Source organism: Lacerta agilis, chromosome 16 (genome assembly GCF_009819535.1).
Source record: "Lacerta agilis isolate rLacAgi1 chromosome 16, rLacAgi1.pri, whole genome shotgun sequence".
In the NCBI taxonomy this organism is placed as follows: domain Eukaryota; kingdom Metazoa; phylum Chordata; class Lepidosauria; order Squamata; family Lacertidae; genus Lacerta; species Lacerta agilis.
In genome coordinates, this window is record NC_046327.1 from 29,172,876 (window position 1) to 29,198,497 (window position 25,622).

The window sequence follows — 25,622 nt, forward strand, 5'->3', positions numbered from 1 at the left end:
TGCGCAATTTGCTGTCTCACATTATGTCTTTGATTTTTCAAAATTTCTGTGGTTTTGCAGTACTGTGAGTTGATTCAGAGTTCAACTTCCACTTTCTTGCTGCTTTTAAACATTTTGAAATGTCGTCTTGGGCATGGACCCATTACTATAAACATGACTTGGCTTCTGTTATGATCCAGTGGTGCTCAGCTCTACCAAGTGAAATGGCCGGCATTTTAAAAAAACAAAAACAAAAAAAACAAGTACCCTGCAAAATCTCAAAGTCACATTCTTTCTATTCCCACACATCCTTCCACCACCCATTTTGATGTAGAGAGAGTTCTGGATACTTTCCTGTCAATCTTCCATTCTCTGGCCAATCAGTTCTCTGTACCACTCAGCCAATCTCAATCCACAAGTATAGCCATCGCCAGAAGGTCCCACCCATCTGTCTCCAGGCAGAAAAAAAGCCAATCTTAATTTTACCTTGATGTGCAGCTTCCCTCTCATTTTCATTATCTCAACCCAAGTAACATGTCTAATATTAACTGGCTTTTGGGTTTGTCCAGGGGCTGTTTGGCGCATGCTGAGAGCTGTTCTCCTAACATTTTTCGCAAGGAGGCAGGAGTAAGGAGTAGTTCTTCGTTTGAGCAGATTGTATTTGCCAAGTGAGAGAGAGCGTGGAACAGAGGATAGTGTGAATTTCTTTCTATAATAAACATGTGTCTATTTTGCAACTCTTAAGCTATTTGCGTTTATTTTTGCACACCATAGGAGGAGAAAAAGCAAACCGTGGATAGCTTGTGTGTGTTGCAGCAGAAGAAAGACTGCTATCTGCTCTTGGTGGAGGCAAAGGATCTCCTTCTTGTCTTCCTTGAGCAGCTCCTCTGGCTTACTTCCATGCTACTTAGTGACGAGGAAGTACAGAAATGCTCTCCTCCCCCAGATTCATTTCTCATCTTCCAGCCCAGAGCTTCTACACCCCATGGATGTGTCTGAAGAGGTGTGGGTGTGGACCAGACTAATGCGAGGCCTGCAGGTGTCACATTGACATGCCCTTGTGGGCCCTTGTCTGCCTCAGCCTCCTAGAGCGTACTTCCCACTGTTCCTTACCCCTAGGGGCTCTGGCGATTGGTCCTGCTGCTCTGGTTCCTGGGCACTGACTTGCATTCCCTCACCATCCTCCATCATCCTGTGAAGACTTTCTGCCCCAACCTCTCCTTCTCCATCCCCAGCCTGCCCTGGTGTGCCCCAGTTATGGCTACACTGCCAGCTGGGATCCTCTTCCTCCTCCCTGCATGTCAGGGACTGGGCAGAAGAGGAATGGTGGAGACCACCTCCCCAGCCTGAATCTTCCAGAGAAGAAGAAGGCAGTTCAGAATTACAACAGGGGTTTGAGGGAGATCACAGCTCAAAGGCAGATGAGGGGGAAAGCTGGGAAATAATGGGAGAGAAGGAGGAGGAAGAAGAAGCACCAGTGGAGCCACAGCTGATGGACTTACTGTCTTTAGAAAGCATTCCAGACCCCTCCTCTTCCAGAACAAGGTGGGCCTTGAAAGTAGGAGAGCAAAGTGCTCAAAGGCAGAGGGCACTTTCCAGCACCTGTAGCAATTACTCATGAGGAAGTGAGAGAGATGGAGTGGAGCTTCACTCGGAGCAACGCCATTATTCCAAGAGGCTGCATTTCTAAGCCTCTCTCTGTGAATATTGAATAAAAAGCTGTTGGTAAGAACTTTCTGCAATGCGCTCTATGTGCGGCTACCTTTGAAGGTGACCTGGAAACTACAACTAATCCAGAATGTGGCAGCTAGACTGGTGATTGGGAGTGGCTGCCGAGACCATATAACACCGGTGCTGAAATACCTACATTGGCTCCCAGTACGTTTCCGAACACAATTCAAAGTGTTAGTGCTGACCTTTAAAGCCCTAAACAGCCTCGGCCCAGTATACCTGAAGGAGGCATCTCCACCCCCATCGTTCAGCCTGGACACCGAGGTCCAGCTCCGAGGGCCCTCTGGCGGTTCCCTCACTGCGAGGTTACAGGGAACCAGGCATAGGGTATTCTCAGTAGTGGTGCCTGCCCTGTGGAACACCCTCCCATCAGATGTCAAGGAAATAAACAACTACCTGACTTTTAGAAGACATCTGAAGGCAGCCCTGTTTAGGGAAGTTTTTAATGTTTAATGTTTTGTCACTTTTTATTATTATTACTATCATCATTAATTCTGTTGGGAGTCTCCCAGAGTGTCTGGGGAAACCCAGCCAGATGGGCGGGGTAAAAAAAAATATTATTAATAATATTATTTCCTTGTCTTATCCATTCCTGGCAACCTACTGTGAGGGTTGGATCCTCTGACACCTGACACTTGCAGTCCTGCCGGTTCATGACACTTTGCTGTTTTGGCTTATACCCTTCTTCCACCATCTCTCCCCACACAACAGAAGGTGAATCTTACCTGCGAAGTAGCAGTTGGCTCCAGAGCTTCTCCCATCCTGCCCTCCCTCAGCTAAGTCTTCTTTTGCAGGTTAACCTCTTCTCCACAGGTATGCGGGTGCTGCTACATCATGGTTGCTGTTGAAGGGCCAGAAAGGAATTTTCCTGCATGGGCAGGTTTTGCCTTTCCCGTAGCAAAACGTCACAACTTTGGCAGTTTCAGGCCTTGGGCGGAATCCTTTAGCCTATCTTCCTAAATTGGTGTGTGGGTGTGGGTGTGGGTGTGAAGCGGTGACCCACTCCCCCCTTGTGGTGGTGATCCCAAGGTTCCCCGTTAAAGGGGTCTTGAGGGGAGGCATTGGCCATACGCCGAGAGGTTGTCATTGCTCTCCCCTGCGACGGCGGCGAAAGGGGGGGGGCGGGCTCTCTGCTTGAACATATGTTCTGCAGAGCCAGCCCAATCAGCTGGGGACTGGGAAGGATAAATGCCCAATGCCTGAGCCAAGGCCTCCCTACACCTGAAACTTAATAAAGTTGTGGCCAATTTTAATCCCATAGCACGTTCTCTTGAGTCATTATTCCGCTCGGGGGTTGCCTGGGGTCGGGGGGGACTCCGCCTGTCCATGCAAAGAAAAATCTTATTTTTCGTGGTCCAAAAAAACATTTATCACAGGACCTTCATGCTCTCTAATTCTATGTAGCAAATGCTTGACAAGGGCAAGTTCAGCGGCAATGATTCTGCTGACATCTATGTATGTCCGTGCAAACCATTATGCATCCCTGGAAATGATTACATGCTAAGCTGGCCTAATGAATCTGCTGAGAACACTTAACTCTGTCTAAAGTAAGCAGGAAAGCAACCGCTGACATTTCAGAGATGAACAAACAAGGCAATAGGTGTCTTTACATTCAGTAGCCTGCAGAGCAAGTTTGAAGGGCACAAGCAGCAGAGTGATGTGCAGCTTTATATTGTTTTGAAATTCAAGAATTACCCAGTTCCCAGACACACCTTTTGTGGAATGTGTTATTTAGAGTATCAACCCAGCAACATGATCAGTGCAAAAGTATATTAGAATAAAAGCTGTTGTCTGTAACCCACAACTATGAGTTTCCTTGCAGATAAAAAGGTCATGCCACATTATATTTGTCTTAATCTGCACAACTGGTCTGAGTAAAAACTGCAGTTTGTAAGACTATAGCCCATAACTGCAGGTATCTTCACAATAACAGAAGCTACAAAATTACCTTTCAGCATGCAAAATCTGCAGATGCAAATCACAAAGATGCCTTTGAAAAGTGTTCGGAAACTTCAACTGGCCCAAAAAGCTACAGGCAGATTGTTGACTAGGGTTGGTTATAGGGTGTACATGGCTCCCTTGTTACAACAACTCCACCGGCGACCAGTCTGTTTCCGGGCACAATTAGGGCTGCCATATTTCAAAACCAGGACCCCCCCCCCGAAAGTGAGTTTTTTTTAGGAAACCAAAAATAAGTAAATTGTTGGGCTTTTTTTGCTTTTTTTTTTTTTACAGAAATGCCCACAAACACAAGTTTTCAATTGACTTGCCTAAGATCCAGGACAAAGTGCCGCCTTTTGGAAATTCCCTGGACATCTGGGGAAATCCATATGGCAGCCCTGGGCTACACAATGGCTCCCTCCTTGTTGTCCTTCTACCAGCAGATGAAGGCTTCCTTGTTCCAGCAGGCTTTTTGGAACTGGTTGGTTTTTTTAAAAGGAAAGAGCTTTAGTACTGCTGTTGTATTTTAATATATTTGTTTTTTATATTGTTTTAGTTCTACTAGACTTCAAATACTCCTTGACTGTTATATTTTATGTGTTTTTAGCTTTTTGTATTTTATCTGTGTTATTTTAATTTGTGAAGACCGCCTTGCGAAAAGGGTGGGATAACAAACAACAACAACAACAACACTGGTGATAAATTAGGAAATATTTGGGCATGAGACAAAGAGTGTTAAAGGTGCTTAATTTTAATTCTGCAATACATAGTATGCAATAGCCATTTCCCTCTCCCAGTCCAGGCTCAAAGGGCAATTTAAATACTGAGTGATCCATACAGGCGATCGACTCACATGCAGCCATGTATATGTGTGGCCCCGGGAAATCCATCCTTCCATCTATCTAAACCTGGAAATGGCAGGAGGGAGCTGGAGAGTCTTTGTGGCTCGCAAGAGGACCCTCCCTGGAGCCTGAAGAGAACGTTAGTGAGGGTAGAGGAAGCCCCAAGGAGACTGGAGGTTCAGCAGGGCTTTGTTTATGCTGCTCAGCCTCCCCACCTAACAGCTGAGGTGTGAGGTAGCGCAGCAGCAGCAGCAGCAGCCGCTTTCCTGCATGTCCTCCAGCCTCCAGCCGCCCCCAGTGTTTCAATTCTAGTTGTGGATATTTTTGGATACTGTATTTTTGGTCTGGATTGGAGAGAAAGCAGCAAGGAGGGTGTTTAAAGGTGTTTAGAGGGTGCCCCCTTTCCCTAGTTTATGCAATTTCACTTATGTGCGCAGGGGCGTGGAACATAACCCCCATGTAAGTGGGGAGAGGCCTGTATCCGATCACGTGCTGAATGCCAGCGATTCAGGTTTGGTCAGATTCCCTTTGACTTTAGTGGAGAGTTCTGCCTTCTTGTCTGTTCTTTGATGATTTCACTGGTTGTTAACTCAGAAGTAATTCCAGTATTATAGGAAGACTTGCTTGGCGAGTCCTCTGAATGACCTTTCACAACATTTATTAACTGCCTCTTGTATCCCATCAAAATAGATGTTAACAAATGCATGTAAATTACAGTGGTTCAGGAATAATGTAACAGTCATGGTGACTGTTGTAATAATTGTTTCTGAAACACAAATCGCCATATTGCTCCAACTTGCATCTGAAAAGGAACCCTGGGATGACAGAGTGCTCATTCACACCGGAGTTTAATGTAGATTTGAAGAAGCTTGTGTCTTTATTTGTGTGTGCCCACCCATGTGTGCATGATGTCCTTATGATGTCCTCTTCACCCAAGTGGCAGCTCTCTCACACACCCCAGCTAAATGTAGATTTTCTCAATCTGTGGCTAATTCATTATGGGGAGAAAATCCAACACACACACACACACACACACACACACACACACTGAAGTGGTATATACATTTTAATGAATACATAAATAAAAAATGTGTGCTTGGTGGGATTTTTTTTTAGTGCATGTTACATTTTTCTTGGCGCTATCCTTCACCACAACCCAACTCCATTTTGTTTCCATCCATTGTGTCCAGACGAAAAGATGCAGCCTGCCCATTTCCACTAGTTGTTGCTGAACGCACAACCTAGGTATTTCTATTTTTTTAAAACAGCTCATTTACATAGCAGCAGCAGCAGCAGCATGTATACTCTAATCATTACTGATGTTGAAGGTTACTGTTAATATGTCAGCTCCTGCAAGAACAAATGGATGTATGGGTTGCTAGGGGAGGGGTAGTACCTCTGGTGGGGGACATATGCTCCTTCTGGAATAAGTCTGTCCACCTTTGTCCCCATCCTGCACTCAGCTCTCATCTGTGGATCCTAGAAGCTGGCAGCATTCAACAGGGGCCACATCCCAGGAATGGATTTGACTGGCTGGCTAAACCAGGTGAGGGTAGTCAACTCTTGGTGAGTTAGAGACTTCCCCTACATGCGAAGACAGGATTCTGTGGGTTGAGCAGATGAGACCACTAGTGATTCCAGCCATCCAAAAAGCAGATGGGACATGCCAACCTGGGAAGGTAGCCCATCTAGGAGGAAAGTTCTGATCCTAAACCTCCGCTACCTTGCAGGATATTTGGGAAAAGAAAAGGCTAAGGACTGAACTCTACGCAAATCAAAAGTTAGGGTGCCAATTTGAATAAAATAGGGGGGGTGCAGGTAAGCCATCTCCCACATAATCGATCACAAGGTGTGGTACACACACACCATTTGAATGACAATGGCTTTGGGGGGACCTGGGCCCATCAAATATTTTATTGGGTGTGTGTGTGTGTGAAGGGACCTGGGCCCCTAGAAGTTGACTCCTATGTCAAGAGTGGACTCCCTAAGACAATTGGATGGTGCCTTGTATGCCTCCTTCTGGCAACTCCTGCCTCCAAGCTGGTGCCAAATGTATTGCTCTGCTTTCCTTTGGACCACATCGGTGAGGCTGAGAGAGGAGTCGTGTCATCTGGGCATCCCAGCACCTCCATAGACACTGTCCATAAGGTCACTTTTGATGCTGCTAGTGCAGCAGTTTGACTTCATCCCCAGAGGCGCACAGTCAACTGTCTCTTGAGACAGACGGATGGCAAGAACAATAGGAACAGAACGTGTTTTGCCACCAGGGAAATGGTTGCAACAAAAGTGTCTGCATGGTCAATAAGAAAAGGTACCTCCAACTATTCATTTATCTCTGGTCTCATCTAGGTGTCAATAAGCCGTTACTGGAAGGCTATTAAAGTCTGTCTGTGACTCACTCAAGGGTCAATTCTGATGCAACACTGGGCAATAATCTATTTGTTCTAGTTAAAGGCAGTTTTCTGCAGAGGTTGTTCACATGTCTGTTCTTGCTTTATTCATGTTTCCATGCACAACTGATTTAAGCAACCCTCTATAGTTCACTCCATGACACTTGTAGGAGGATATAGACTCAATGATGATGCATCTGCTCTCTGAACTCTCTACACCATATCTGTAGCACAGGCTGGCTCTAGAATATTTAGAACTGCTCTCAGAGCTTTCTGTAGCAAGTTACTCAGGTGATTCATACTCTACAGCGGTGGGAAGGAAACACCATGGATGCAGAATCAGAGGAGCCATCCTCCAGTGCAGAAAATAATCTGCTTAGAAAGGAGTCTAGTTGTGGAAATAATCCTTTCCATCAGTTTTAGCCTTCTTAATCTCTTCCAAGTCAAATCTTAGGAACAGAAATGCATTTACTACAGTCAAACCTTGGCTCCCGAATGCCTCCATTTTGCAATGTTTTGGCTCCCGAACGCCAAAAACCCGGAAGTAAATGCTCTGGTTTTTGAACGTTTTCTGGAAGCCAAACGTCTGACGCAGCTTCTGCTTGAGTGCAAGAAGCTCCTGCAACAAATCGGAAGCCACACCTCGGTTGCCGAACATTTCGGAAGCCGAACGGGCTTCTGTAATGGATAACGTTTGACAACCGGGGTTTGAGCATATATTTGAGGCACCATAATTACCCTTTGCAAAATGCAGTTTCTGTTTAGACCTCCCAAACATATGGAAATTAAATAATTTAAACCCCTATCCATTTCATTTCTAGCAATTTGAAATCCACACACTTTTCTATTTCAGGATTTCCTAAGCTTTCTTTGGTTATGGCTCAAGGTGCCATTTGTAAGCATTTAGGAATGCTTAAACCGGCCACAGTTAACATTTCTAAAGATGCACTTTATTGCTTTAGACCCAAATGAGATTTTTTTTAAAGTGGTGTGTGTGTGTGTGTGTGTGTGTGTGTGTTTTAATTTTTATTTTTTTTTATTTTTTTTTACCAAGGAACTTCTTGTGTTTTCTCCTACATCCAGGGGTAAGCCACATATATTTTAATGCCAGAGGCAGAAAAATCCAAATAACATTCACAACATAATGTGGGCAACAATTCAGAGAACCAAAATCATCTGCCAGAGGGAGCACCCTCATTGTATTTAATGGAGTATGTCTGGCCCAGAGGAAAAGAGAGTTTATTGGCCTCTTTACAACTCCCATGATATTCCATTGTAGTCCAGAATATCTAGAAAAGCTGATTTATGGAGTTCACTGTCACCCCAAAGTACAGTAACACATTTCATTATTGACATTTGGGAACAGTGTCAAGTACCTACATTTCTCAATAGTGTGTATGGAAGTCATTTTAAGACAATGATCACCATAGTTGTACTCACAAACCTGGAGCAGTTTTGGACACAGTCCAACAAGAACATGTCACTACACACCCACCCACAGAAATACCTGTAATCATAGTGAGAGAGGCTGTGGTTGTCTGACACATAGAATAATTCAGTGGAGAGAGGATGAAAGTTAAAACAGAGTCACACTAGAATACACAACGCAGGAAGGACACAACACACACACACAAGGAAGTTTAACATTCAGCACCCCCGGATTAAGACACTGTTGTCAGAGTGTACTTCACGTTTGACATTTGGAGCAGTTTGTGGCACGTATGCCAAGGATGCTATCAAAAAAGAAAGTCAGAGTTTCCAGTGTGATAAGATATTTTAGTAGCAGTTTTTCCGGCGATATAAAAATGCTGAGCAGCAACCAATTATTCCTATGGCTGTATTCTAGATACCAAAGTCTTTGGGTTCTGGGGGAAATACTCTGACATTTGGAGCAGTTTTCAGTTCAGTCATTTACAGCATGCCCAACTTGGAAAGGTACAGCATCTGTAGACTTTGTATGGATAAGCATAATGATATTTGGAACACATTTATATAAAAAAATATAGTCGGTTATAAATAACCATATATGTATTTGGATAATAATAACATTTATATACCTATATACTAGACAAGCATATAGGAAATTGTAGTTGTTTGCATATATAGTGGTATAATGTATCTTTTTTCTTTTCTTTTTATTCTTTTGTTTTGTTCAACTGAAATACTTTCAATAAAAAATACCGGTAAAAATGGAAAACAAAACATCATGACTCTCAGCCTTGCAGTGGGATCCTGGGAAACGGGATCCTGGCCTGAAACTCTGCTGACATTTTGGGCATCAATTAAAATCACTTGTTTCCTGTCATGGAAATATAAACCTCAGGGGCACATGCTGCTCATTTCAGATGTGAGGTGAACATTTCAACCCCATAATTTTTCGGTAACTCAGAATCAAGACGGAAGAATTATACAGGAACTCCTTTAAAAAGATCTCACCTTCTGAGGAATAAGATTTTTGGCATATGATTATTATGATTTATGAGATTAAGGTTAGTTGTGAGAAAGAAGATTTTATAATGTTATAAAGTTACTAAAGAAGATTAGAAATGAATGCAGAAGAGAGGACGCGAGGAAGTCCCAAAATAATGATTATAAAGAGGATAAGGATTGATAAGTGTGTGTAAGTTTTCTTTTTTGTATTTTTGTATTGTTTTGTAGTTTTTTTGTAGTGTTTGTATTTTGTATGTTTTTATTCTTAAAATCCAATAAATTCTTGTTAAAAATAAATAAATAAAAAGATCTCACCTTCTGGATGTGTGTGTCTTCATTTTTATACAGTGGTGCCTCGCAAGAAGAAATTAATTCGTTCCGCGTGTCGTTTTGTATTGTGAAAATTTCGTCTTGCAAAGCGTGGTTTCCCATAGGAATGCATTGTGCAAAAAATAAATAAATCACAAAATGTTTTCGTCTTGCGAAGCACGACCATAGAAAAATTCGTCTTGTGAGTCACCTAAAAAACCGCAAAACCCTTTCGTCTAGCGAGTTTTTCATTGCGCGAGGCATTCGTCTTGTGAGGTACCACTGTATTGTACATTTGCAAGTGGGCCCTTTGTTATTTTTAACAAGGCCCAGAAATTTTAAGTGTGTCATAAATTTAAAAAAATCACCACAACTGTGCACCTAACCAAGACAAAAGGCTTATCCTCTCAACGAAAGTCTGACTCAGATGACTCTTGGGGGGCATGTTGATGAAGATTCTGTGTCTTTCAGGTCATCCTCCTCACACAGTAACATCAGCTGCCCAGACTGTAAAAGGGAATGCTGTCTGGGGGGGGGGGGGGAGTTGGTTAAAATGTAACAGAGCCTTTGGAATTCCTTTCTTTAGATCCCCGGAGGAATTATCTTCTACTTTGTGGAGTTTGGCCAGGGCCTATTTATTCACTGCTTTAATTGCCCTCCAGCAAAATAGGCACACTGTGCTTTGAGCAATCTGGCTCTTCTGCAATAACAGCCTTGGAACAAACTCTGGGTTTAAGTGATTGACGTATTCGGCTGCTGTTGACAAACCCTTTGGCAACATGTGCAAACTGGATATGACCTACCTGAGAGAGAAGCCAAATATTTCAGCAATATGGGAATCTCCTGAAATCAATGCAAAGGGCAGCAGCAGAAGAACCGAGAGAGGAAGGAAATGTGAGGCAGTATGCAAATCTTGCTCCTCACATTTGCCACGGGACTTTAGAGGAAGGGGTGGAGCAAGTTCACCAAAGCAGTTTAAAAGGCACAGGACTCGGTCCTCACTTTCATCTTTCCCACACCAGAGCAGATATGGGCTCCTGGATTTTTCTGGTGGCCCTTCTTGCTCCTTTAAGTATCGCAGCTCCTCCAGACCCGTAAGTAATCACGTCTGTGTATAGCATTTTCCTGCTTTGGAGTCAAAAGCCTGGTGGTGGCAATTGCAAAAAACTAACTCAGGTGGTGGTCTATTAGGCACAGCCATTTGTTGCTGGGCAGATGTTCCTTAAAGATGCATGTTGAATGCAGCTGTGGCAGGCGTAATGTGGCAGCCCTGGAGGATACAGCCTCCTGACACCAGCATCTCTGCAGAATACCTGGGGAAGCATTGAGAAGTGTGCATCAGTGGTGAGGTTGGGCTTGCACAGGTACACAAGCATAGTTAATCTAGTGCTTCGGGTGGTGTGTCAGCACCTTGCCAGCCCAATACCACCCAGGTAAGCTACAGAGATGGTGGCTTTCTGATGCTCCTGAACCACATTGGCTCCTATTACTGACTAACTGGTATCCTGTAGTGTTTCAGAGTAGGACCCATGAATCTGTCTTTCTGCTTTATTATTATTATTAGAGTGCCTAAGGCATGTAAGTTGTCAAAATATAAAGTAATCCTTAAAAAAAAAAAAGTCAACTGCAGAGCTTGGTTTGAAGGAGTTGCTTTCATTGCTGCAAAGTGAATACTTCAGTCTCCACCCTGATTAACTAGGGCGTGAAGAGATTGACAGCAAGAGACACAAAAGAGAGAGACAGCAGGACGGCAACGAAACACCGGTGTTACCTGTTCGTAGCCCAACCCAATTTCTAGGGAATGAAGAGGGTGAGCAGCCACACAAAAAGACAATTAAAGCAGGACAGAGAGAGGAATCACAGGGCTGTAGAGTCGGAAGGGGCCTTGAGGGTCATCTAGTCCAACCTCCTGCAATGCAGAAATTTCAACTAAATCCATACATGACCATCCAACCTCCGCTTGAAAACCTCCATAGAAGAGCAAAGGATCCTGTTTCTTTAGCAGACAAATCCAAAACGGGGCTATTCTAATTCTAAAGTCCATTGCTGCCACAGACGCATGACGTTCCTAGCCAGTGTGGGGAGGGCCAAGAGAATGGACACAGGAGACTGGTATTGGGTTGAATTAGGCCACAACTTTCTTGATTACTGGACAGAGCAGGTTTGGCTAAGGCACTGGGCATGCATCTGGCATCAAGCAATCTGCACACTGCCTGATAGGATGGATGAGGTACGTTGGCCAATTGGTCTCTGTGTGGACTCCCTCTGATTGGATGAGGTACGTTGGCCAATTGGTCTCTGTGTGGACTCCCAGACAGAGTCACCCCTCCTGGACCCCTTTTATGCAATACCCCCACAACTAAGGATCCATGCCCAATGCCTTATCTGTCCAAGTTATGACAGTTGCTATGAGGTAGGTGAAAACCTGCAAGCCGGCCAGTTTGCTTGCAGGAGAAAATTCCTCCTTGGCCCTGAATATGGTGACCGAGTAAGCCACAGCAAGTTCCATGTGCCAACTCGCCTGCTCCCCCACTGGCAGGGCCCTAACAGGCTGGCTGGGTGACCCAGGACCCTGCCCCAATTGGCCTTGAGGGTGAGGCCTTCCCAGAATGGAGGGCCCAGTGTGGTTGGAGGTGGCAGGCACCAGGTGACCATCCCCTCCCCCAGATGCGCCAGAAGATGGACACACACACACACACACCCCCGCCAGACCAGCCACAGCTGTGATATACAGCAAATGCCACTCACCCAGAGCCCCAGGTGAACAATTACTCTTAAGTAGGCTTACTCATAACCAGGTTTGCTCATGAGGGTCTCGTGGTGCTTGTAGAGCTCCATTGTCTCGTGTGTGGGATTCAGTCAAATACCAGTATATTCAAGTTACGCAACTGAAGTGAGTTTGGCACTCTTGTGCAACAAACTCAAGAAAGCAAACATTGTGCAAAGAAGGAAGATGCACTGGAAAGTGGGGTGGGGTTGACAATTGCTTGGTGCGTACAGTTCTCCGACCTGAAAACCTACTCCACAAAGTGATGTGGCGAGTCATTTGGGGGGGGGGGGTTTCCACTTGGCACATGTTCCACGGTAACTTTGGTTAATAGTTTGCACAGAAAAAGACTGCTCACTTATTGTCCTATTTCCCAAGTTCTGCCTGGGGTGAGGTGAGAAATGGGTGTCATGGCTCCACGCTGCTGCACCCCTTTCCCACACAAATGCTTCCCCATATGTCCTCCCTCCTCTGTTCCATTTTGAAGGTCAAATAAATGTGTGTTCTCCCCCTTTCAGTTGAAATAACTTCTGTCCACAGTGAGAGTGATGGAAGTAAATACTCTGCCTTTCCGTCATGACTGCATAAAAGCTTGGGGGAAGGTGCACTATGTGGATAAATGGCATGGATATAAATTTTTACATTTCAAATTTACCAATAAGGTCATATGCATACACACACAATTAAATAACAACGAGACAATACTAAATAAGGGAAAACAGAATACATTGCCCTAAAGGTAAAGGTAAAGGTACCCCTGACCATTAGGTCCAGTCGTGGACGACTCTGCGGTTGTGGCGCTCATCTCGCTCTATAGGCCGAAGGAGCTGGCGTTTGTTCGCAGACAGCTTCCAGGTCATGTGGCCAACATGACCAAGCTGCTTCTGGTGAACCAGTGCACGGAAACGCCGTTTACCTTCCCACCGGAGCGGTACCTATTTATCTACTTGCACTTGACGTGCTTTTGAACTGCTAGGTGGGCAGGAGCTGGGACTGAACAACAGGAGCTGACCCTGTCGCGGGGATTCGAACCGCCGACCTTCTGAGCGGCAAGCCCTAGGCTCTGTGGTTTATACCACAGCGCTCTAATAAGATGTAATTCTGAAATATTCCATTGCAAGGTATATTGTGATGTAAAACAATGAGCTATTTCTGTTTCCCTTGAGCCAATTTGACAGATTTGGCTCTCCTTAAACATTTCCTTTTTTTTTTTTTTGCTTAGAATTTAGTCCCAATTCTCTGCATTGCTGGTTGCTTTCAAACTATGTCCCTTGATAGTGATTTGTTGCTGACAAGCTGTAAACCTTCTCTTTATTGCAGGCAGTACATCCTGATGGTGCCTGCAGTAGTTCAGAGCAACAATACAAATGAGGCTTGCGTGCAACTCCTCAACCTCCATGAGGCGGTCTCTGTGGCTGTTGTGATGGAGTACAACGTGGACCGCTTTCCCCTTTGGGAAGGGACTGTGGACAAAAAACACTTTTCCCAATGCATCAATTTTACGGTAAAGAAATCTTCATTCTTTCTTGCATCACCCTACATTGCCAAACACGAAGAGAAAGGCAGGGGGAGGGAGTAGCATGTAAAAATGAAATAATAATCATATCTTGTAACTGTTTTTCACCCCATTTGGGATGAAAGTTGCTGCATATGAAGGTCATTCTTAAAGGTGGGTGGCGCTATCTCTTCTGCTGCTTAGTGCCCCCATATGTAATAATAATAATAATAATAATAATAATAATAATAATAATTTATTTGTACCCTGCCTATCTGGCTGGGTCTCCCCAGCCACTCTGGGTGGCTTCCATCAAATATTAAAATACATTTAAAATATCACAGATTAAAAACTTCCCTAAACAGGGCTGCCTTCAGGTATTTTCTGAATGTCAGGTAGTTGTTTATTCCCTTGACCTCCGAACCTAGACATCATCTTAAAAAGCAAAGACATCACCTTGCCGACAAAGGTCCGTATAGTTAAAGCTATGGTTTTCCCAGTAGTAATGTACGGAAGTGAGAGCTGGACCATCAAGAAGGCTGATCGCCGAAGAATTGATGCTTTTGAATTATGGTGCTGGAGGAGACTCTTGAGAGTCCCATGGACTGCAAGAAGATCAAACCTATCCATTCTCAAAGAAATCAGCCCTGAGTGCTCACTAGAAGGACAGATCCTGAAGCTGAGGCTCCAGTACTTTGGCCACCTCATGAGAAGAGAAGACTCCCTAGAAAAGACCCTGATGTTGGGAAAGATGGAGGGCACAAGGAGAAGGGGACGGCAGAGGATGAGATGGCTGGACAGTGTTCTCGAAGCTACTAACATGAGTTTGGCCAAACTGCGAGAGGCAGTGAAGGATAGGCGTGCCTGGCGTGCTCTGGTCCATGGGGTCACGAAGAGTCGGACACGACTGAACGACTGAACAACAACAACAACCGATGGGTGGGCGTTCCACAGGGCGGGCGCCACTACCGAGAAGGCCCTCTGCCTGGTTCCCTGTAGCTTTGCTTCTCGCAGTGAGGGAACCAACAGAAGGCCCTCGGCACTGGACCTCGGTGCCCGGGCTGAACGATGGGGGTGGAGATGCTCCTTCAAGTATACAGGACCGAGGCCGTTTAGGGCTTTAAAGCACCAACACTTTGAATTGTGCTCGGAAACGTACTGGGAGCCAATGTAGATCTCTCAATGTACATTTGTCCCAGTCGCAGAGACTAAGGCACAGGCATGGGCATAGCCGGGGGGGCGGGTGGGGGGGGCAGCTGCCCCCAATCAATAAAAAGCAAAACAAATCTGAGGTTCTGCCTTCCCTAACTAAAGCCTGCCCCCCTTAACAAAAATCCTGGCTATGCTCATGGGTAGGGCAGGACGTTTTGTAGGAAGTGAGTATGAGGAACTGAGGCAGGCAGAGGAATGAGAGATTACGTTCTAGGCAGTGCCGGATTTACGTATAAGCTAAACAAGCTATATCTTAGGGCCCCATTCTCTTGGGGCCCCCAAAAAATTAAGGGGAAAAAACTGAATGTACTTTGATAAAATACATATTTTGTTATGTGCAAATGGCTTTAGATACCTATTAGGTCCATAAATTACCATATAGCATATATTCAACACAAAAAACAGCAGCAATTTGTTGTTGACAAAGGACATCTGGACATATAAAGGGCCCCATTACCTTCAGTATCTTAGGGCCTCATCAAACTTAAATCTGGGCCTGGTAAAACTGACAAATTGCTGGGTCTGGATAGCATTCACTGGAGAGTTCTCAAAGAAGACAAATGTGAAAATGCTGATCTTCTAACAAAAATATGTACCTTGGCCCTCAGATCAGCCTCCATATCTGAGGACTGATAACACCTTTTATTTTATTTTTAAGGGTTCCAGCGGTGATACTGGAGATTACAGGCTGGTTAGATTAACGTCTGCCCTGGGAAAACTAGTGGAAAATATTTTTAGAGCTAACATAATCAAAGATATAGAACAAGCCTCGCTAAAGCAGATCCAGCATGGCTTTTGCAAGGATAAGTCCCGTCTCCCTAACAAGAATTAAGGAGACAGGAGTTAGTTCTTTGTGAGAGTCAACAAGCAATATAGACAGAGACGAGCTGGTTGACATAGTGGGCTTTCAGAAAACTTTCAGAGAGGTTTCTCATCAAAAACTCATGAGTAAGCTTAGCAGTCACAGAATAAGAAGAAAGGGCTACTTGTGGATCAGAGATTGGTTAAGTAGCAGGAGAGCTGTAGAAAGTTTAGTTATTCAAGAATCATTATTCAGACCTTTGCTTTTTAACTTGTTCATGAACGATCTAGGGTTAGGAGTTCGCGGTGAAGTTTGCTGATGATACTCAAGTTTGCTGATGATACTAAATTGTTCAGGGTTGTTAAAACAAAAACAGATTGTGAAGAGATCCAAAAAGACCTCTCCAAACTGAGAGAATGGGGAGTAGAATGGGAAATGCAGTTCAATGTAAACCAGTGTAAAGGGATATATTTCCGGGCAAAACAAACAAACAAACTTAATTTCACATCTATGTTCATGAGGTCTGAAGTAGCAGTGATTGATCAGGAATGAGACCTTTGAAGGTAATAAAAGATAGCTCATTGAAGAAGTTACCCAGTGTGTAGCAGCTGCGAATAAGGGAAATTCCATGCTAAACCTCCCAAATGATGCCATTATGCAACACTATGGTGCAACTGTATTTCAAATAGTGTGTACAGTTCTGGTAGCCTCACCTCAAAAAGGAGATTATAGTGTTGGAAAAGGTCCAGTATGAGGGGATAGAACAGCTCAACTTTGAGGAAATGTTGCAGCATTAGGGACTTTTTAGTTTAGAGAAAAGGCAAGGAAGACGTGCCATGATAAAAGTGCATAAAATTTGTGTGGCATGGGAAGAGTGGGCTGTTTTTCTCCCTCTCTTGTAACACTGGAACTTGTGGGTCTCCAAGGAAGCTGAATGTTGGAAGATTCCATACAGACAAAAGAAAGTATTTATTCATGTAGACTGTCACAGGAGGCAGTTATGGCCACCAACATAAAATGCAATTCAAAAAATTCACGGAGAATAATGCTACCAGTAGCTACTAGCTGTGTTCGCTATGTTCTGCATCCACAGTCCAGTTGCTGGAAACCACAGGAGCATAGAGTGCTTTTATGTTTGTGTCATGTTTGCAGAGTTCCCACAGGCATTTATTTGGCCACTGACAGAATAGGATTGTTAACAACTTTCGAAACCATAATACAAACAGGCCTATTAACCTGATGCAGAATCACTTCTTGTCAATTTCTAGAGTGAAAAGGTAAACGGATCAGCTTTTATTCATTCTTCCCCTCTTGACTATTTTCTCATACACAGGTCCCTCCTGCTGATTCTAATTCACTAGCTTACATAGGTTTTTCAGCTAAAGGCTCCTCGATCAGCTTCAATGAAAGGAGGTCTGTGGCTGTTCGAAACATAAGTACAGTTGTCTTTGTCCAGACAGATAAACCTATCTACAAACCCGGCCAGAAAGGTGAGTTCAGCATGCATTGTAAACCCCTGCAACTACCTCTCAGAGAACTGAAGAATTTCCTTCACTGAGCCAACAAGTAGGGTTGCCACCTGTCCCTAGAAAAACGGAAACACCCCATTTTTGGACAAAAGTGTCCCTTGTCCCATTTGGACTTCCAACAGGACACCTTCGGCTGGCCCAAAATGGTGGTTGTGTCACCCCCTCCTTCCTTCCCTCTCACTGGGGCTCCCCCTCAGCTGCTACCCACTAGTCTAGCATGGTGTGGGTCTGCTGCTGCTTGGCCATCTCTACCACACCGACCTGACCTCTCCTCCTCCCTCCTCCTTCTCCACACTCAAGTCTCTTTTGATGCCAGCATAGGCAAGAGGCTGGAGCTACAGCTCAAGTCGCCCATGGGAGCTGGCTGTCTACCCCTGGTCCCTGCCCATCTTACATGAATTGAGGGGAACAGTGGGGCCAGGGTGGTGAGGGAGGTGGGAAGCCAAATGTGGGGAACCCCCTTCACAAAAGGGGGGAGGGTTTGGTGTCACGTGAGTGTGTGTGTACCCCCCAATCCTCATCCTGACCTCTCCTTTATTTTGCCTGACCGAAGGGGTCAATCCTACAGTCAGTGAAGTTGCAACAAGGCACAGGTCACCCTTCTGACTGAGATTTGGGGTTTGTACAAAGCAGATGCACATGTCTGCAAAATGCACAATCACAATTTCTAAAGGGTCTGCATTTTTTGTCGTCGTCCCCCCCCCCCCAGGAACAGTACTATGAGCTGCTAATATGGTACATGATAACATACACATAATATTAAACATGATGGCTTTATGAGCCCAATTGACAATTCTATATTTACTTTTGAGACTGGCAGATCCTGGATACTTTCAACTTAGTTATTTACCAAATAAAGTTCCACTAATCGCTAGAATGTTACATTGCTCGTGGATGTAAACGTGAGCGAAAAGTCTGTAGAAATGCAATTTTGAACCAACCGTATTTTTAAAAAGAGTAAATGGGTTTATTTTCTCTCCCCTCTTTTTAGTGATGTGTAGAGTTGTTTCTATGGATAAAGATTTCAAGCCAGTGAACAAAATGGTGAGTGTAATTGGAACTCAAAAGGTTTCCAAGGAACTCTGATGTTTTAAAAATAAGAAATTGTTCTGTTGCCCTTCAAATACAATGTTGACCTTTTTCTTTCTTTCTTTCTTTTCCAGTATCCTGCAATCTACATCCAAGTAAGAGCTACACCATGCTATTTAAAGCTTTTTTACCTGCTTCCTTGATTAAAAGAACACTTTTCCTGGCCTTGCAATTGCAGCAAATCCTAAGCACCATGGCTTTATACTCACTGACTAATGTGCAATAATTCTGAGCAGGAAACGTAACATAAAACATTTTTCTAGAGTTAAGTGGACTGACCCAACCTAAGCTCACTCCTTTTGCCTTTTCTTTTCTTTTCTTTATTTTTTTCAGGACCCATGTAGGTATTTTTGTGTTCAGGGAACTAATACTTCTGCAGAGGAATAATGGCCCCAGAGTGAATTTCCTTAGCTGGAATTGGGGATGGGTTACTCTTAATTCTGGTTCATGTCACTTTCACATGTATTCAGAATTCTGATTCATGGAACTTTTGCATTTTTTATTTTTCACTGAACAGTAATAGTCACCCTAGGTGGCTAGAAATGCCAGCAAATATGAAGTTCTGCCTTTAAACAAACAAACAAACAAGCCCTATGGTTCTTCTGGATAGTTACTTTGATCTATCTATTATGTAGTTCACATTTCAATGCTAAGGGTACCTTTTCCCCACGTCTGAGGTGCGTAAAGGCCAAACTAATCTGTACTAATCTAGTGCTAAAAGTATTAATCTTGTTCTTTGTTCAGAATATATAGCGTCTATCCCTTTAAGGAAAGGTTGTCCTATATCCATCATCTCCAAATTTTTCTTCATAAAATGCCAAGAGATGTTATCAAATGCTTTTTCCGCATCAATAAACATTAATGCAACTTGCTTATCGTTCCTGGTCTCAATATATTCTATTATATCAAGTATATTTCTCACATTATCTTTCATCTGTTGACCAGGAGGAAGCCCACTTGATCTTTGTGTATCACCTCCATTAAAATTTCCTTCAACCTGTTCTCTAGAATACTGGCAAATAGTTTGTAATCATTATTTAACATAGATATTGGTCTATAGTTTTTAACTTGTAATAAATCCGTATCTTGTTTTGGAATTAAAGTAATATATGCCTCCTTCCATGTCAACAGAATCTTTCCTTTCATCAAAATGTTATTCATAACAGCACTTAAATTACAGTATATTAAGCATATCCTTCACAAAAATGGCATTTATGCTGGCTAGATATAGATTCCAGGAATGATGACTGGCATGGTGTAAACCTTAAGCAACCTTGCAGTCCTTTATGATCTTTCTGATGCTGATGGATTGCTAGCAAGGCATTCCAGTTGACAATGACTAAATGTTGATAAGGCATAGAGATTCATAAACTGAATCTCACTGACCCAACCCCATAAAAGCTGGTCTCATAGATTGAAGAAAATATTGTAGAAAATGGCATGGTTTATCTCTTGCTGCTTTCCCAGGATCCTCAAGGAAATCGGATTGCTCAGTGGCTGAATCAAACACCTTCCAATGGCATCCTCCAATTTGAACTCGTAATAAACCCAGGAGCAATGTTGGGAACCTACCTAATCATTGTTGAGAATCCACCAAACTTTAATACCCATCACTGGTTCACTATGGAAGAATATGGTGAGTACCACTGTGAAGCGTATCTGCTTTAGAAATCTGATTTGGTATTAGTGGCAGCATTTTGGCACATAACCTCCCCAAAACTTTCTATAGTTACTTTTTCATAGAACCTAAGTCTGTGAGCATCTCATTTTTGAAGTTTGGCAGAGAAAATGGAAACATGTATATGAAAAAAATGAGCAGCGTGTTTAGGTGATATAACTGGACCCCTAGCAAGTTTCACATGCATATATAAATGATAGGAGGAAGTCATTGACCAGTAGACCAACTGCAAGGTCACTAGCAGCGTATTATATGGTTGTGTGTGAAATTTCTCCTGCCATCCCGTAACCAGATGAAAAAAGGAATAGCTCTGATCCCTCCATACCTTCATATAATACATTTCTGTTCCAAAACCATGATTCCAAAATCATCAATCTTGTTTGTTTATTTTTCATGTTGGTCAAGATACACTTTTAAGTCATTTGTATCCTTGTTTATTTTTGCCCTCCTAATAATTCCTCTTCATGTCTAAGCAGTTGTCTCAAAGAGACCACCTTCCTCGTTATGCCACATATCCAATCTGTTACTTGGCCCGACTAGACTTTCTTTTCTTTCCCCCCCAAAAAATTATTAATTTTTTTTTACATAACACAAACAAAACACAACAAAACACTACATACAATAAGAAACAATATAACAAAATACATACAAAAACACTTATTTAAACCTATCTATCCTTCTTTATAACATTGTAAATTGACTTCCTCACATCCTCTCCGTCTGCTTTCCTTGTAAATCATCTTTAGTAATTTCTTTACCTTTTTCTATTCTCATATTTATATTCTAATCATCTTATCTTATTTAATAACCTTAACATTACTTCATCTATTACTACATCTTATCTAACTTCTATATCTGGAGCCTATCTGTTTCTTCCTGCTTGTTTTAAATACTAATTTTAGCATACTTCTCTGGTCTCGGAGTTTCCCGGTCAGTTCAGAGAGCTCCATATAGTCCATCATTTTCATCTGCCATTCTTCCATCATTGGTAGTTCCTCTGTCTTCCAGTTTTTAGCTAATAAAATTCCTGTTTGCTGTTGTGGCATACATAAATACTGTTCTGTCCTCTCTTGGGATTTCATGATTTAAAATACCCAGCAGAAAGGCTTCTGGTTTTTTACTAAAAGTAATTTTTAACATCTTTTTCAACTCATTATATATCTTCTCCCAGAAGCCCTCTACGTTTGGGCACGTCCACCACATATGAAAAAATGTCCCTTCTACTTGTTTACATTTCCAGCATTTGTTGCATTGTCCATGATACATTTTTGCCAACTTAACCGGAGTTAAATACCACCTGTACATCATTTTCATAACATTTTCTCTCAGTCTATTACATGTTGAAAATTTTATACCTGTCTTCCATAGTCTTTCCCAATCTTCTAAAATGATGTTGTGCCCTATATCCTTTGCCCAATTGATCATTGCAGATTTTACCATCTCATCTTTCGTATGCCACTACAGCAATAGATTATACATCCTGGACAGATTTTTAACCTTTGGTTCTATCAGTTCTGTTTCCAACTTGGATTTCTCTGACTGAAAGCCATACTTCTTATCCAACTTATACAACTCATTAATCTGATAATATTGCAGCCAGTCAGATACTTTCCCTTTCAACTGATCATATGATTTCAATTTTATAATTTTGTGCTTCTTGAACCAAAATGTCAATATATCTTGGCCAATTACCTTCCATGTTTATTCTTTTATAAGCTTTGGCTTCTAATGGTGATATTCACCTGGGTGTTTTCCTTTCTAGCAAATCTTTATATCTCAACCAAACCTGAAACAAAGCATTCCTGATAATATGGGATTTAAAGCCTTTGTGGGCCTTGACCTTATCATACCATAAATATGCATGCCATCCAAATACATTGTCATAGCCTCCCAAATCCAACACATCTGTATCTTCTAAAGTAAACCAGTCTTTCAGCCAACAAAAGGCAGCTGCTTCATAGTAAATCTTTAAATCTGGCAGAGAGAATCCCCCTCTATCTTTAGAATCAGTTAAAATCTTAAATTTAATTTTGGGTTTTCCCCCCCTGCCAGATAAATTTAGATAAATCCTTTTGCCACCTTTTGAAACATTCCGTCTTATCAATAATTGGTAAAGCTTGGAATAAAAACAAAATCTTTGGAAATACATTCATCTTTATCACTGAAATTCGGCCATTCAAAGATAAATTCAGTCTTGTCTATATGTCTAAGTTTCTTTTTATCTCGTTCCAGAGTTTGTCATAATTGTCCTTAAACAAATTCAAAAATTTTGCTGTCATATTTACACCCAGATACTTCACCTTCTTGACAAAGTTCAAACCTGTTATATTCTGTAACTGTTCTTTTTCCAATGATGTCAATTTTTTTTACTAACATCTTAGTTTTGGCTTTATTCAGTTTAAAGCCTGCAACTTGCCCAAATTCTTCTATAGTCTCCAGTGCTTTAATTGCACTGTTTTCTAGGTCCTGTAAGGTCAAAACTAGGTCATCCGCAAAGGCTCTTAACTTAAATTCCTTTACCCCCACCCTAAACCCTTTTACACTGTCCTACTTTCTTATCATGTTTAGCAAGACCTCCAAGACCATTATAAACAATAATGGGGAGACTAGACTTTCTTAATCATATTTGTTATATATTTTTCCAGTGTTGCCAAAGTTCAAGATAGACATCAAAACACCAGACAGGCTCACTGCTTTCGATGAAGAATTCCAAGTAGACGTCAGTGCTCAGTAAGTTTATGAGGTAGAGCAAGTGTATGTGGAAATTTCAGCATCTTGAAATTTAGAGGGGGGGGAAAGGATACTATTTTGTCCCACAAACCCAGTGGAAACAGGTAGTTGGAACTGAGGCTGAGCTGTATCAACTTGTCCAGGGCTGATCCTGACTTATGCCTTGACTGGAGTCTAATGAGAACTTTGGGCGCTGGCTAGGGAAGAAGCATTTTCAAAGTGGGGATCAGGGGTTCTGTTATATTCCACCTTGCTCTGAAAGGTACCACATACTGGCCGCAACAGACACTTTGGACTCATACTGGCTTACTTTTGCCCTGCAGCTTCCCCCAAGAAAATCCAATATTTAATGCTGATGGGTTTTGCCTGGATTGGCATTTGCTGTGAATTATCACCCAAGAGTGGGTTTTCCTGGGGAAAGCACTGGGTCAAGGATAAAACTGATCAGACTCTTGCCTAGAAAGGATGAGACAAGTGGAAAACCACTCAGGACAGGAAAGCGCATATCTGGATGAGCCCTTGGAGAATGTGAGGTAATCTACAGCAGCACTGGGATGTTTCTGGGCAATAGTAGCGCCCCCCTTCACACACACACACACACACACACACACACACATGTTTCTCAAAGCAAAGAAGCCATATTTGCAAATGTCTGGAATGCATTGTGGAATTCCGAGTCTTGCTGGCGTGAAATCCAGTTATTTCAAATGGCTCCCTATTAAATCTAGGCTTCCCTGAAGTCAGTCACTTAACCTGTGACTAGACTGAGACTTGCAGCGTGACCTGAATTTTCCTTTCTGATTTAATTTATGTTTTGTCCTGTTAGGTATACATTTGGCCAACCTGTTCAAGGGACAGTCCAGATCAGAGTGTGCAGGAGTCGCTATTACGATCCAAAATGTAATCGAGATTCCGATGGGATTTGTGAAGCTGTTAGTGCTCAGGTAACAGGAAAATTGGTCCTCTGGACCACTGTAGAATGTTTTCAGGCAAAAACCCAAACCAGCCTGCTTTTGAAATTTGATCAGGGTATATTTTGAGACACTTAGAAAGAACTGAATGCTCTTTCCTACTTTATTCATTAGGGCTGCATGTTTGGGGCTGCACGGTTCATCAGAAATGCTACTCCTCACCTGCTTCAAATTTGTGTAGTGTTGTTACTAACTTTTTTGCATATAGATGTTGTGGGAGTATTGCGCGGTCAGGCGAATCCCCCCCGTACCCCGGGGCAGCCCCTGAGGGCAATAAAGACTCATGACAACATTCTATGGGATTAAATTGGCCACAACTTTATTAATATTTCAGATGTAGGAAGACCTTGGCTCAGGCATTGGGCGTTTATCCTTCCCAGCCCCCCAGCCGGGGTTCTGGGTACCTTCAGGGTTATCCAGCATGATTGGGAAGTGGGCTAGTCTGGAGAACATATGTTCAAGCAGATAGCCCACCCCCCTATGCTCGCCGCCGCTGGAAGGGGAGGGCAATGACGACCCTGGGCGTTTGGTCAATGCCTCCCCTTGAGACCCCTTTAACGGGAACCCTGTTATCGCCGCCGCAATGGGGGTGGGGGGTCACCGCCCCCACACCCCCCAATCCTGTAAATGACTAAAGGATTCCGCCCAAGGCCTGCAACCACCAAAGTTATGACGAATTGCTACGGGAAAGGCGAAACCTACCAATGCAGGGAAAGTCCTTTCCGGCCCTTCAACAGCGACCTTGTCATAGCAGCGCCTGCGTGGCTGTGTGGCTGTGGAAAAAAAAAGGGGTGGTTAAACCTGCAAAGTAAGCATTAATTGAGGGAGTGGAGGGTGGGGAAGCTCTGAATCCAACGGCCGCTTCCCAGGTATGACTCGAGTTCTATTGTGTGTACTTTCTAATCCCTCCCTCTACCTGGCCAATCCCACCGGCAACACCTCCCCAGCCAGGATTGGGCAGCTGCTTGTGTAGGTGGAGTCCACAGGTATCCCAACCTGGGAAGGTGAAGCCAGGCCAACTGCCAGGAGCTGCCACCGTGATCCAAAGGGGGCCCCTTCGCAACCTCGCAACATGCGCACCCCGTTTGATGTGGGGGAACGCTCATTATTTAAACACAGATATGGTATCAGAAAGTGTGTAGTTCCTTCCCTGCGTGTGTTGGCAGAATGAAGCCCACAGTGCGACAGGACTAAACTGCTAGTTGTTTAGCCCAAGTAGACTCGTCATGGAATACCAGTCTTATCACACAGCTTGATGGCCAGCTTCAGGGTGTGCAAAAGTGGGATTCAACAGCAAACTTTAGGCCCATCATTAAATGAGAGTCTCAGCCAAGGCCAACCTGCTTATGAGGTGGACTGAGGAAGCCGCCTCAGGCAGCAGAATCCCAAGGGGTGGCACACCTACGGGCTACTGCCAGAGAAGCAAGGAGAAGAGGTGGTGGCTTCTGGTGAGATCTCACAAGTTCTCACTGCTGTTGCCACTTCTCCTATGGCAAGGGGTGTCTGCCTGCCTGCCTACCTGCCTGCCTGCTGCCACAGCCGCAGCCGCAGCAGCTGAACAAGCAATGAGAAGTGGTTGCAGCTTCCTGGTTCTGGTGAAATCTTGCGGAGCTACTGCAAGATTTCACTAGAAGCCAGAAGCTACAGCCACACAACCCAGTGAGGTGGAGGCAGTGTGGCAACAGCACTTCCCTGTTTCACTTAGGCAGCAAAACGGGCCAGGCTGC

The 25,622-nt window shown here is 43.4% G+C and overlaps 1 protein-coding gene across 1 annotated transcript in view; it reads left to right on the plus strand.

Moving 5' to 3' along the window:
• Nucleotides 1–10,473: 10,473 nt before the first annotated feature.
• Nucleotides 10,474–25,622, plus strand: part of LOC117061296 (ovostatin-like) — a 50,450-nt gene continuing 35,301 nt past the window's right edge. The window contains exons 1-8 of the mRNA XM_033174035.1: nucleotides 10,474–10,716; nucleotides 13,710–13,893; nucleotides 17,232–17,388; nucleotides 18,419–18,471; nucleotides 18,591–18,611; nucleotides 19,984–20,152; nucleotides 22,840–22,924; nucleotides 23,751–23,868. Coding sequence (XP_033029926.1) covers nucleotides 10,475–10,716; nucleotides 13,710–13,893; nucleotides 17,232–17,388; nucleotides 18,419–18,471; nucleotides 18,591–18,611; nucleotides 19,984–20,152; nucleotides 22,840–22,924; nucleotides 23,751–23,868 — 1,029 coding nt within the window. The 5' untranslated portion in view covers nucleotide 10,474. The remainder of the gene's footprint in view (nucleotides 10,717–13,709; nucleotides 13,894–17,231; nucleotides 17,389–18,418; nucleotides 18,472–18,590; nucleotides 18,612–19,983; nucleotides 20,153–22,839; nucleotides 22,925–23,750; nucleotides 23,869–25,622) is intronic.